General features: G+C 44.4%; 1 protein-coding gene across 1 annotated transcript; it reads left to right on the top strand.

Moving 5' to 3' along the window:
* Positions 1 to 9,969: 9,969 nt before the first annotated feature.
* LOC124664257 (cytochrome P450 716B1-like) lies at positions 9,970 to 11,637 on the top strand. Its single transcript, XM_047201818.1, has 3 exons — positions 9,970 to 10,912; positions 11,052 to 11,239; positions 11,329 to 11,637. Exons 1-3 carry the CDS (start codon positions 9,970 to 9,972, stop codon positions 11,635 to 11,637), a joined length of 1,440 nt encoding a protein of 479 aa, XP_047057774.1.
* Positions 11,638 to 13,085: the final 1,448 nt, after the last annotated feature.

The raw sequence follows: 13,085 nt of genomic DNA, 5'->3' as shown, positions 1-13,085 counted from the left end.
CTCTCAACCTCGTACGGTACCCTTGAGGTTTCCTCGTCGTTGACCGGGCCGCCGAGCGCCGCTCCGCCGGAATAGCCGGCCGGAGTTGGTCTCGGAGAGGCGCTGGCGTAGTTTAGGGGTAGATCTAGTAGTTTCTTTGCTGTTTTTGGCTCTATGCCGTGTTTTGGGCATCTGCCCTGTAGTGGAGGTGGCGGCCTGGATCGCCGTCAGATCCATGGCCTGGTAGGGCTGCTGTTGCTTGGGCTCAGATGGGTGGAGCAGAGTGGGAGAAGAAGCGGAGCCACCTCCTTAAATAAGATGGCGACGCACTACTAGGAAAAGGCCTAGCCGTAAGATGGGTGTTAGTGGCGCACCAGGAGGGCAGTGCGCCACTACTACTTAGCAGTGGCGCACCGGAAAGTGGTGGGCCACTATAAAAAATGTAGTAGTGGCGCACCTCTTCTGTGGTGCGCCACCACTAAGTTTGACCATGGGTTTGACCCAGCCTTATACATAGCAATGGCGCACCATGTAGAGGTGCGCCACAGCTATTTTATGTAGCAGTGGCGCACCTCTACATGGTGCGCCATTGCTATGTAAAGGGGATGATGGACATGTTTGGGCATCACTTAGTAGTGGCGCATCATGCTTGGTGCGCCACTGCTAAGTGGTGCCCAAACATTTCCACCCCCTCCCCCCGTGGATCGCCTTTTCGGGTTTGGAAAAAATAAAAGAAATAGATAGAAATTTCAAAAAATAAAATCCTTCGAGATGCCCATGTAATATGTCATCTAGGTTTAGTGAAATTTAAAAAAAATGAATTTTGATATATTATGCAAAATGGCGTCATCTTTCGGTAAAACGGGATTTCTGGTTGCATACGACCTCCGATGAAAAACTTTTTTATATCAAAATCTATCTACGCGAAATTTCCTATTCGAATTCAACGGCCTATGGCCGTTTGGACAAAAAATGGATTCGTCAATTGGAAAACAGAAACAGAACTTTTTTTAGGTTTTAGATTTTGATGAAATTTTTTCAAAAAATAGAAAAAAAATAGCGGTGGCGCACCCATGCCTTGGTGCGCCACAGCTAAGCTTCCCGCCCACGAATTTCAAAATGGCCGGGGTTCAAAGTGGAAGGAGCCAGCCACTTACCCCCTCCTCCCTCCTCCCTCCTCCTCCACACATTCTCCTACTCTCATTCTCCTCTCCTCCTCCTCTCCTCTCCTCCTCTCTTCACCTCTCCTACCCCTCTCCTCTCCTCCTCTCCTCTCCTCCTCTCTTCACCTCCGGCGACCTCCTCACTATGTCGACCTCCGGTGACCTTACTTTCCGGCGAGCTCCTCCGCTATGGTGACCTCCGGTGACCTTACTCTCCGACGATCCTCCGGCGACCCTCCGGCGACCCTCCGGCGACCCTCTGGCCTCCATTACCTCTAGCCTTCGTCCTCTTGTTCATCCTCTTCTACATCCTCCATCTCCTCACCTCTCTTCACCTCTCCTACCTCTCTCATCCATCCTCACCGGCGGCTAGGCTAAGAAAAATGAGAATGAACATTGCACAAATAATTCTAGCAACAAAAACGAGAAAAATAATGAGCCAAAAAAATTCGAAAAAATGTGCCGGATCCGGATCCAGATCTAGAAATTTCAAATTTTAGTAGTGGCGCACCTTGTTTTCGTCCGATGGCGCACCTCGGACATTTAGGAGTGGCGCACCATGAAGCTAGTAGTGGCGCACTACCCGGTGCGCCACCGCTAAGCCAAATAGCAATGGCGCACCACTAGTGCGCCACTACTAAAAGTTAGCAGTGGCGTGATAGTAGTGGCGCACCAGAAGTGCGCCACTGATGGGGAATAGTGGTGCGCCACTGAATAGCCATTTCCTAGTAGTGACGGATCTCTACGAGTGGGATTGAGGCCAAGATAAGTTTGTTCTCCCGGCCGGCCGTGGTGGCGGGGAGGAGATCAGAGGATTCTTGGTGAGCCTGGCTGTTTCCCTTCTCCTGACCGGCCTTGGAGGCGAGGGGGAGTTGGGCTGCACTGCGTGGCTCGTCGCTCCGACGAGATCAAGGTTAGTCCGGGTGTGCGATTGGATGGAGGTGAGCTGCATCTTTTTTCCATCTCTCGTCTCGCCGTGGAGGTGTTGGCGCAGAGGAGGAGATGGTGTTGTCATCTCCTGGAAGGTGCATGCTCATGCCTCGAAGGGTGCTATCTTCTCGGAAGCTCTTGTGGATTCTCGGCAAGCCGGATCGCTGCCTTGCCGCTCGGCGAGTTATTCAATGGGGGACCTCTGCTGGCTTCACTGCCTCACCCCCTTCTTCGATGGCCGAAGGGCGGCCCTCGACCAGGAGCTCTACCTCCTCTGGATGCTGATACGTCTCAAACGTATCTATAATTTCTTATGTTCCATGCTAGTTTTATGACAATACTCACATGTTGTACACACACTTTATATCATTTTGATGCATTTTCCGGTACTAACCTATTAAGAAGATGCCGAAGCGCCAGTTCCTATTTTCTGCTGTTTTTGGTTTCAGAAATCCTACACAGGAAATATTCTCGGAATTGAACGAAACAAAAGCCCACGGCCCTATTTTCCACGGAGGGTTCCAGAACATCGAAGGAGAGTCGGAGGCGGCCAGCAGGGGACCCACACCATAGGGGGGCGCGGGCCCACCCCTGGCCGCTCCGCCATGTGGTGTGGGCACCCCCTGGCTCCTCCGAGGCCGCCCTTCCGCCTATATATTCTCCCAATCGCGAAAACCCTAAAGCAACCAGTCATATTCCACGAAGAGTTCCGTAGCCGCCGCCATCGCGAAGCCAAGTTCGGGGGACAAAAGTCTCTGTTCCGGCACGCCGCCGGGACGGGGAATTGCCCCCGGAGTCATCTCCATCGACACCACCGCCATCTTCATCGCCGTTGCTGTCTCCCATGATGAGGAGGGAGTAGTTCTCCCCGAGGGCCGAGGGCTCTACCGGTAGCTATGTGGTTCATCTCTCTCTCCCATGGTGTGATCTTTATGTGATCATGAGCTTTGTATCACTATTAATCTATGTGCTACTCTTGTGATGTTATTAAAGTAGTCTATTCCTCCTCCATGATGTAAAGTTGACAGTGTGTGCATCATGTAGTACTTGGCGTAGGTTATGATTGTCATCTCTTGTAGATTATGAAGTTAACTATTACTATGATAGTATTGATGTGATCTATTACCCCTTTCATAGCTATCGTTGACGAGTGTGTATGCTATGTTAGTACTCGGTCTAAATTGCAACGGTCTATTATGCACTCTAGAGGTTACTTTAATATGAACTCGGATTCACTCTCCACGGTGTGATGGTGACGAGTGTGCGCATCGTGTGTGATTCCTTTATGAAGTTGTGGAGCTTGTTTACTCCGGCTTCAGGGTGCTCTTGTAGCCCTACACAATGAATGGTGTTTGTTATCCAACAAGAGAGTGTTTGAGAGTAGCACAAGTGAGAAGAAGTTATTTATTTATTATGTGATCATTGTTGAGAGTGTCCACTAGTGAAAGTATGATCCCTAGGCCTTGTTTCTAAGCATTGAAACACCGTTTCCAACAAGTTCTGCTACATGTTCGCTTGCTGCTATTTTTATTTCAGATTGCAATTACTACTTATAATCATCCATATTACTTGTATTTCACTATCTCTTCGCCGAACTAGTGCACCTATACATCTGACAAGTGTATTAGGTGTGTTGGGGACACAAGAGACTTCTTGTATCTTAATTGCGGTGGTTCCTTGAGAGGGATATCTCCTGACCTCTACCTCCCCGAGTTCGATAAACCTTGGGTGATCCACTTAAGGGAAACTTGCTTCGCTGTTCTACAAACCTCCGCTCTTGGAGGCCCAACACCGTCTACGGGAATAGAAGCGTGCGTAGACATCAAGCTATTTTCCGGCGCCGTTGCTCGGGAGGTAAGGTAAAAAGTATTCACATCCTCCGACTACTAAGCTATTTCCTAGCACCGTTGTCGGTGTGTGAGTGCTCGAAGCTATTTCCTTTAGATTCTCGCAATTATATCTTTTTGTCTCTTGTTTTTATTTTCACTAGTTAGGCTTAATGGAAAACAACAAAAAAATGAGAGATCTTTATGAACTTTATCTTGAATTAGGACATGATGTGTTTGAAGAGAAAATTAAAAAACCTATGGAACTTTATATGCATGCTAATGGCAATGTTGTTAGTATGAATGCTTTGAACACCATTGTTGCTAATTCTATGGAAAATTCTAAGCTTGGGGAAGCTGGTTTTGAGGAGCATGATATTTTTAGTCCCCCAAGTTTTGAGGAGAAAATTTTCTTTGATGATACTTTGCCTCCCATTTATGATGATTATAATGATAGTGGTATTTTGGTGCCACCTACTATGGAGGATAAAGTTTATTATGATTATACCATGCCTGCAATTTATGATAATTACAATGATGGTTGTGATAGTTTTACTCCCACTATTACTAATAAAATTGATTATGCTTATGTGGAGAGTAATGATACTTTTATGCATGTGAATAAGAATGCTTTATGTGATAGTTATATTGTTGAGTTTGTTCATGATGCTACTGAAAGTTATTATGAGAGAGGGAAACATGGTTATATGCATCTTAATAATATTAAGTTTCCCTCTTTTTGTTGAAAATTTTGAAGTTGCACTTGTTTTGTCTTTCTATGATAGTAGCTTCATGATTCAATAACTTGTTTATTTACAAGATTCCTTTTCATAGGAAGTGGGTTAGACTTAAAAGTGTTTCTTATTTGCTTTTGATGCTTTCTTTTGCTTCAACTCTTATTTCTTGCGAGAGCATCATTAAAATTACTGAGCCCATCTTAATGGCTATAAAGAAAGCACTTCTTGGGAGATAACCCATGTTTTTATTTTGTTACTGTTTTGTTGTGGCTTGTAAGTTGTTACTACTATAGCAACCTCTCCTTATCATGCTGTTGTGCCAAGTAAAGTCTTTGATAGAAAAGTTGATACTAGATTTGGATTCCTGCGCATAAACAGATTTTTACCTGTCAGGAATTTGAGTAGATATCTCTGTAGGAAACTCGTAAAATGCTGAAAAAATTCATGCGTGATCCTAAGATATGTACGCAACTTTCATTCAATTTGAGCTTTTTCATCTGAGACTGTCAAGTGCCTCGAAAAAATTCGTCTTTACGGACTGTTCTGTTTTGACAGATTCTGCCATTTCTTTCGCATTGCCTCTTTTACTGTGTTTGAGTGGATTTCTTTGCTCCATTAAATTTCAGTAACCTTGGGTAATGTCCAGAAGTGTTAAGAATGATTGTGTCCTCTCTGAACATGTGAATTTTTGATTATGCACTAACCCTCTAATGAGATTGCTATGAGTTTGGTGTGGAGGAAGTTTTCAAGGATCAAGAGAGGAGGATGATAAGATATGATCAAGAAGAGTGAAAAGTCTAAGCTTGGGGATGCCCCCGTGGTTCATCCCTGCATATTTCAATAAGACTCAAGCATCTAAGCTTGGGGATGCCCAAGGCATCCCCTTCTTCATCAACAACTTATCAGGTCACCTCTAGTGAAACTATATTTTTATTCCGTCACATCATATGTGCTTTACTTGGAGCGTCTGTGTGCTTTTATTTTTGTTTGTGTTTCAATAAATTCGGATCCTAGCAATCCTTGTGTGGGAGAGAGACACGCTCCGCTTTTTCATTTGAACACTTGTGTTCTTCGTTTTACTTTAATATTCATGGCGAAAGTCTGAAAGCCGCGAAGATTAATACTTATTGTTGTTTGGTTGGAAACAGAAAATGCTTCATATTGTCTTGAATAATTTGATACTTGGCAATTTTTTTGAGCTCTCGTAGATCATGTTTAAGCTCTTGCATCATGTAGTTTAAATCTATTAGTGGAGAACTACCGTAGAACTTGTTGAAATTTGGATTGCATGATTGATCTCTCTAAGGTCTAGATATTTTCTGGTAAAAGTGTTTGAACAACAAGGAAGACAGCATAGAGTCTTATAATGCTTTCAATATGTTCTTGTGTAAGTTTTTGCTGTACCGGTTCCTACTTGTGTTTGCTTCAAACAACCTTGCTAGCCAAAACCTTGTACTGAGAGGAAATGCTTCTCGTGCATCCAAAACCATGAGTCAAAACCTATGCCATTTGTGTCCACCATAACTACCTTCTACGTGGTATTTTTCTGCCATTCCAAGTAAATTGCTTGCGTGCTACCTTTAAAAAATTTCATTCCTTGTCTTTGCAATACATAGCTCATGGGAAAGTAGCCTAAAAACTATTGTGGTAATGAGTATGTCGCTTATGTATCTTAGTTCTTATAAGTTGCTTGTTGAGCGGTAACCATGTTACTGGGGACGCCATCAACTTTTTACACCTTTGTTGAATATCATGTGAGTTGCTATGCATGTTCGTCTTGTCTGAAGTAAGGGAGATTTCTCATGATTAAATGGTTTGAGTATGCATATTGTTAGAGAAGAACATCGGGCCGCCAACCAAAGCCATGCATCATGGTGGAAGTTTCAGCTTGGACATTAATCCTCAAATCTCTTATGAGAATATTATCTGTTGTTGAATGCTTAAAGCATTAAAAAGAGGAGTCCGTTATCTGTTTTCTATGTTGTCCCGGTATGGATGTCCTCAAGTTGAGATCTATCAAAATCGAGAAATCAAATGCGATTTATCAACTTGGACCTTTGTACAGGTGGCATAGAGGTACCCCTTTGTGACACTTGGTTGAAACATATGTAATGCAATGATAATCCATGGAAATCCGAGCTAATTAGGACAAGGTGCGGACACTATTGGTATTCGATGCATGAGGCTTGCAACTTATAGGAGGTTTTATGCATAACACATATGAATTATTACTACCGTTGACAAAATTGTTTCCATGTTTTCAAAATAAAAAGCTCTAGCACATGAGTAATCCCTCGCTTCCTCTGCGAAGGGCCTTTCTTTTACTTTATGTTGAGTCAGGTTTACCTACTTCTTTCTATCTTAGAAGCAAACACTTGTGTCAACTGTGTGCATTGATTCTTACATGTTTACTTATTGCACTTGTTATATAGCTTTATGTTGACAACTATCCATGAGATATACATGTTACAAGTTGAAAGCAATTGCTGAAACTTAAATCATCCTTTGTGTTGCTTCAAAACCTTCTATTAAGAATCTATTGTTTTATGAGTTAACTCTTATGCAAGACTTTTTGATGCTTGTCTTGAAAGTACTATTCATAAAAAGTCTTTGCTATATCATTCAGTTGTTTAGTCATCATCTAGACCATTGCTTCGAATCACTTCATTCATCTCATATGCTTTACAATAGTATTGATCAAGATTATGATAGTAGCATGTCACTTCAGAAATTATCATTGTTATCGTTTACCTACTCGAGGGCGAGTAGGAACTAAGCTTGGGGATGCTTGATACGTCTCAAACGTATATATAATTTCTTATGTTCCATGCTAGTTTTATGACAATACTCACATGTTTTACATACACTTTATATCATTTTGATGCATTTTCCAGTACTAACCTATTAACAAGATGCCGAAGCGCCAGTTCCCGTTTTCTCGCTTTTTGGTTTCGTAAATCCTACACAGAAATATTCTCGGAATTGGACGAAACAAAAGCCCACGGCCCTATTTTCCACGGAGGGTTCCAGAACATCGAAGGAGAGTCGGAGGCGGCCAGCAGGGGATCCACACCATAGGGGGGCGCGGGCCCACCCCTGGCCGCGCCGCCATGTGGTGTGGGCACCCCCTGGCTCCTCCGAGGCCGCCCTTCCGCCTATATATTCTCCCCATCGCGAAAACCCTAAAACAACCAGTCATATTCCACGAAGAGTTCCGTAGCCGCCGCCATCGAGAAGCCAAGTTCGGGGGACAAAGATCTCTGTTCCGGCACGCCGCCGGGACGGGGAATTGCCCCCGGAGTCATCTCCATCGACACCACCGCCATCTTCATCGCCGTTGCTATCTCCCATGATGAGGAGGGAGTAGTTCTCCCCCGAGGCTGAGGGCTCTACCGGTAGCTATGTGGTTCATCTCTCTCTCCCATGGTGTGATCTTTATGTGATCATGAGCTTTGTATCACTATTAATCTATGTGCTACTCTAGTGATGTTATTAAAGTAGTCTATTCCTCCTCCATGATGTAAAGTTGACAAGTGTGTGCATCATGTAGTACTTGGCGTAGGTTATGATTGTAATCTCTTGTAGATTATGAAGTTAACTATTACTATGATAGTATTGATGTGATCTATTCCCCCTTTCATAGCTATCGTTGACAAGTGTGTATGCTATGTTAGTACTCGGTCTAAATTGCAACGGTCTATTATGCACTCTAGAGGTTACTTTAATATGAACTCCGGATTCACTCTCCACGGTGTGATGGTGACAGTGTGCGCATCGTGTGTGATTCCTTTATGAAGTTGTGGAGCTTGTTTACTCCGGCTTGAGGGTGCTCTTGTAGCCCTACAGAATGAATGGTGTTTGTTATCCAACAACAGAGTGTTTGAGAGTAGCACAAGTGAGAAGAAGTTATTTATTTATTATGTGGTCATTGTTGAGAGTGTCCACTAGTGAAAGTATGATCCCTAGGACTTGTTTCTAAGCATTGAAACACCGTTTCCAACAAGTTCTGCTACATGTTCGCTTGCTGCTATTTTTATTTCAGATTGCAATTACTACTTATAATCATCCATATTACTTGTATTTCACTATCTCTTCGCCGAACTAGTGCACCTATACATCTGACAAGTGTATTAGGTGTGTTGGGGACACAAGAGACTTCTTGTATCTTAATTGCAGGGTTGCTTGAGAGGGATATCTTTGACCTCTACCTCCCCGAGTTCGATAAACCTTGGGTGATCCACTTAAGGGAAACTTGCCGCTGTTGTACAAACCTCCGCTCTTGGAGGCCCAACACCGTCTACAGGAATAGAAGCGTGCGTAGACATCGAGGCCATCTCGCTACACAGCGCTGGAGCTCGCCGTTGCTGCGCCACCAAGTGGTTCGTCCCCGGTGGGGTTGTCGCGGCCGGCACTGGTAGTTCCTCGTCGGATTGGAGAGTGTCGCGAGCTACTTTCTCTCTGACCTCGGCGTCATACGCCTTGAGGTCGCCGACGACCGGTGGAGAAGAAGACCAAGCACCTGATTGCTTTTCTCTATTTCTTGCTAGGGTCTTTGTTGCAATGTTCAATTCCTTTTCTTCAAATTTCCGGTTTTTCAGGGCTAGAGATGCAAAAGGGCATTGTTGTAAATCTTGTACTGTATACCTCATTGGTGGGTACGTTCATTGGTTTGTGAACCTGCATCGAGTCAATATATATTCTCAACCATATATTTAATGGAAATATATTTTCGTACCTTACACGAATGAGTGTGGGTGTATCCGTCATCATCCGTTTTGCTTTGAGATTCGAATAAAACTACGAGAGAGAGTCACCTGCAACGATGAGCAAGAATCCCGAGGAATAAATCGGCGGTACAGTAACACACCGACACCCATGCCGTATGTATAAAATCAACTCTCAGAAATAAATAAATTTGTATTCGATATGCTTAGGTGTTACTTGATCTCAGAAATTGAGGATAATAATTTTAGGTAGTACATTAATTACCAAGTGCACAACCAAATTCTGGACATGTAAAACATAGAGTTAATTACTGTCGGATCCGATGAATTGATAAGGACAAGGGTTGATTTACGAATGATTTAGGTAGTACCGTTTCAACCATGTAACGTGCAGAAGTGTATTTTACATAGCGACGTAGTTGACATTAGCTAATTAATATAGAAATGAAATCCTGGAATTGTATCTTTTGAAGTCTATAGAAAAGGAATCTTCAATTAAATTATGCTCTCCTTGGATCGATATTCTAGCTAGCTCGTATGCATAAGTATGCCCCTATATGCCTCAATTATGTAGTAGCATCGATCTATCATCTGAACACTTGCTCTTGAAATGGATCATTTGCTTATAGTGGTAGCGCTCATTGTCACGGCCTCGTCTATAGGAATCCATCTCGTGACCAGAGCAAAGAAACCATGTCTGGCGAACTTGCCCCCGGGCTCCTTTGGTCTGCCGGTGATTGGCCAGACCGTCAGCATCATCCGCGCTATGCGCGGAAACACCACTGATCGGTGGATCCGGGACCGGGTCCAGAGATACGGCCCGGTTTCGAAACTATCGCTTTTCAGCATGCCGACGGTTCTTCTGGCGGGCCCGGCGGCCAACAAGTTCATGTTCTTCAGCAGCTTGCTGCCGGTGATGCAAATCCAATCGACCAAGCGTATCATCGGGGAGAAGAGCCTCCTGAGCATCCACGGCGACGATCACCGGCGCATTCGTGGCGCGCTAATGGAGTTCCTCAAGCCTGACATGCTCAAGCTGTACATTTCCAGGATCGACGCCGAGGTGAGGCACCACCTAGAGGAGAACTGGGCCGGTCGCACGGCCGTCACCGTGCTGCCGCTGATGAAGCGTCTGACGTTGGGTATCATCTCATCACTACTGTTTGGCCTTGAGAGGGGTGCCGTACGGGACGCCCTCGCCGTTGACTTCACATGCATACTTGAAGGCGCGTTGGCGATCCCGGTGAACCTGCCATTCACGGCTTTCAGCCGGAGCATCAAGGCTAGGCGAAGGGCTGAACGTCTCCTCAAGGGGATCATGCGAGAGAAGAAGGCTCTGCTGGAGCAGGGAAAGGCCTTGCCAAACAATGACCTCATCAGCCGTCTGGTCAGCATGACAGACGACCATGGCGAGCAGCTCTTGAGCAGCGACGAGATCATCGACAATTGCATCCTCGCCTTGATTGCCGGCCATGACACGACCTCCATACTCATGACGTTCATGGTCCGACACCTCGCCAATGATCCGGCCACCCTCGCAGCTATGGTGCAAGGTAAGTGACAACTAACCTGCCATGGGCATGTTGTGGGTTTATTTTCTTTTCATGCTTTACCTTTTGCCGACAGTCAATTTATTTTCATGCTTTACCTTTTGCGGACAGTCAATCATGTGTTGTGTGTTTATGGACACAGAGCATGAAGAGATTGCAAAGGACAAGGCAGATGGGGAAGCTCTAACCTGGGAAGACCTATCGAAAATGAAGTTCACATGGCGAGTCGCACAGGAGACACTTCGCATCGTCCCTCCAGTCGTCGGGGGCTTCAGAACAGCACTCGAAGACATTGAGTTCGACGGCTACCTCATTCCAAAAGGATGGCAGGTCAATCATAATCTCTGACGTCTACTCAGCTTGTAACTGAAACACCAATTTGCAGCAAAAAGATGATGCAACTTTTATCGTGTTTTCAGGTGTTTTGGACGGCAAATGAAACACACATGGACCCCAGCATTTTCCACGATCCGGCAAAGTTTGACCCCTCCCGTTTCGAGAACGCGTTGGCGTCAGTGCCACCATGCTCCTTCGTCGCCTTTGGTGGCGGCCCTAGAATATGCCCCGGTAGGGAGTTTGCTAAGATCGAAATATTGGTGACCATGCATAACCTGGTGAGACACTTCAGATGGAAGCTCTGCTACAAGGAGAATACCTTCATCAGGGACCCCATGCCATCGCCTCTACATGGCCTGCCGATACAACTGGAGCACATGACCTCCCTTTGAAGTTTGAACGTGAAAAAGTACACATCAATCGGTGTCCCTTACTGAATCATGTTTATACCATTGTATTTGTATGTGCTGTAAAAGTAGTACCTAGTCATGAGGGAGTTGTATTCCTGCGCCTTGCATGCGTCTCTGTATGCCTCTACGTGTGCACGATCTCCCCTTGTCACATGTACTTATACTTAGATTGGTAATGAATAAAACTACATGGATTATTTCTCTTATTAGTATCAAAGCGGGCGCTCCTCCCTCTCTCATGGCCAACACCAATACGCGCACGCCTACCTGGCTACCTCCTCTAGTTCAGCTCCTCCTACCCTATATAGTATACTAGTTGATACCCCGCGCATTGCGGCGGTCATCATACATGATTTTCTTGTATGCAAAAGATGGCATGAAATTGTCTATGAAAATATGATGAGAATATGTAACATTGATGGAAACACATCCATATTCGACCAATAAGCATTTGTAAGAGCAAGTAAGACAAAAAAAATTATCTCACTTATATCTGAGTATCATACATCGATCAAAGCAAGATAATTACTTAAGTTAGCTAATGTAGAAGCTTGCATAGCACTGATCATTACACCAAATTCCTTTAAATTAAGACATTTGCATACAATGGAAAAAAAAAATTTGACACACCGAATTATTTTTTCAGTCACAATGGCTGAATGAAAGCACTATATATTAGTAACAACGGATGCAAAGCAAGATAAAGTTAAGAAAACAAATCCTAGTATGCTAGATATATATATGAAGTCATTCTTAAATGAGCAAATCTCTTAAAACATACTTAGATGAAGAGCCAAGTTTCATTAGTGAGGCAACTAAAGATACAAAAGCTTGTCTCTGTACATACCAAAACTCATGAAGCCAAGGCCTCTTACGTTGCAGATTTGAATTTTTTTTGAAACAGATTTGAATTAGATGCATACATTACAGTCATTCTGCATTTTTTCGATAAAGGGAATATATTAATATCAAAAGATACCAATTACACCCAGCCTCTGCAACAACGCCCCACCCTAATGGCAGTACGGATGCACACAGCCAAAAAATAGAAAAGAAACTAAAAAATAAAAGTCCCGCTACAGCCTTCTAGACCTAGCAACAACAATACAACCACCACCGTGACAACACCTGAAGTACAGACTCTCCAAAAGCGACGCCTCCAAGAAGGAAACAGTGCACCAGTGCCGTCGTCGCCCGACCAAAGGTCTTAGGATTTCTCCCTGAAGATAGTCCCCACTCTCAAAACAATGCCTCCAACAAGAACATTGCCAGGCACAACCAGTTAAGGCCAGACCTTGTGTTTTCACCCTGAGAGGTAAGACTCCGAACTTCCCCTGTGCTGCCGCCCCCACATGCATACCACTGCGGCAAGCCCAGAACGCCAAGCAGATCCCTCAGCATCACGTTGACTCGAACCTCCTTTAGTCAGT

Source organism: Lolium rigidum, chromosome 6 (assembly GCF_022539505.1).
Source record: "Lolium rigidum isolate FL_2022 chromosome 6, APGP_CSIRO_Lrig_0.1, whole genome shotgun sequence".
NCBI classification, from domain to species: domain Eukaryota; kingdom Viridiplantae; phylum Streptophyta; class Magnoliopsida; order Poales; family Poaceae; genus Lolium; species Lolium rigidum.
Note: the sequence above shows the minus strand (reverse complement) of the source record. Positions and strands in the feature narration are given on the sequence as shown.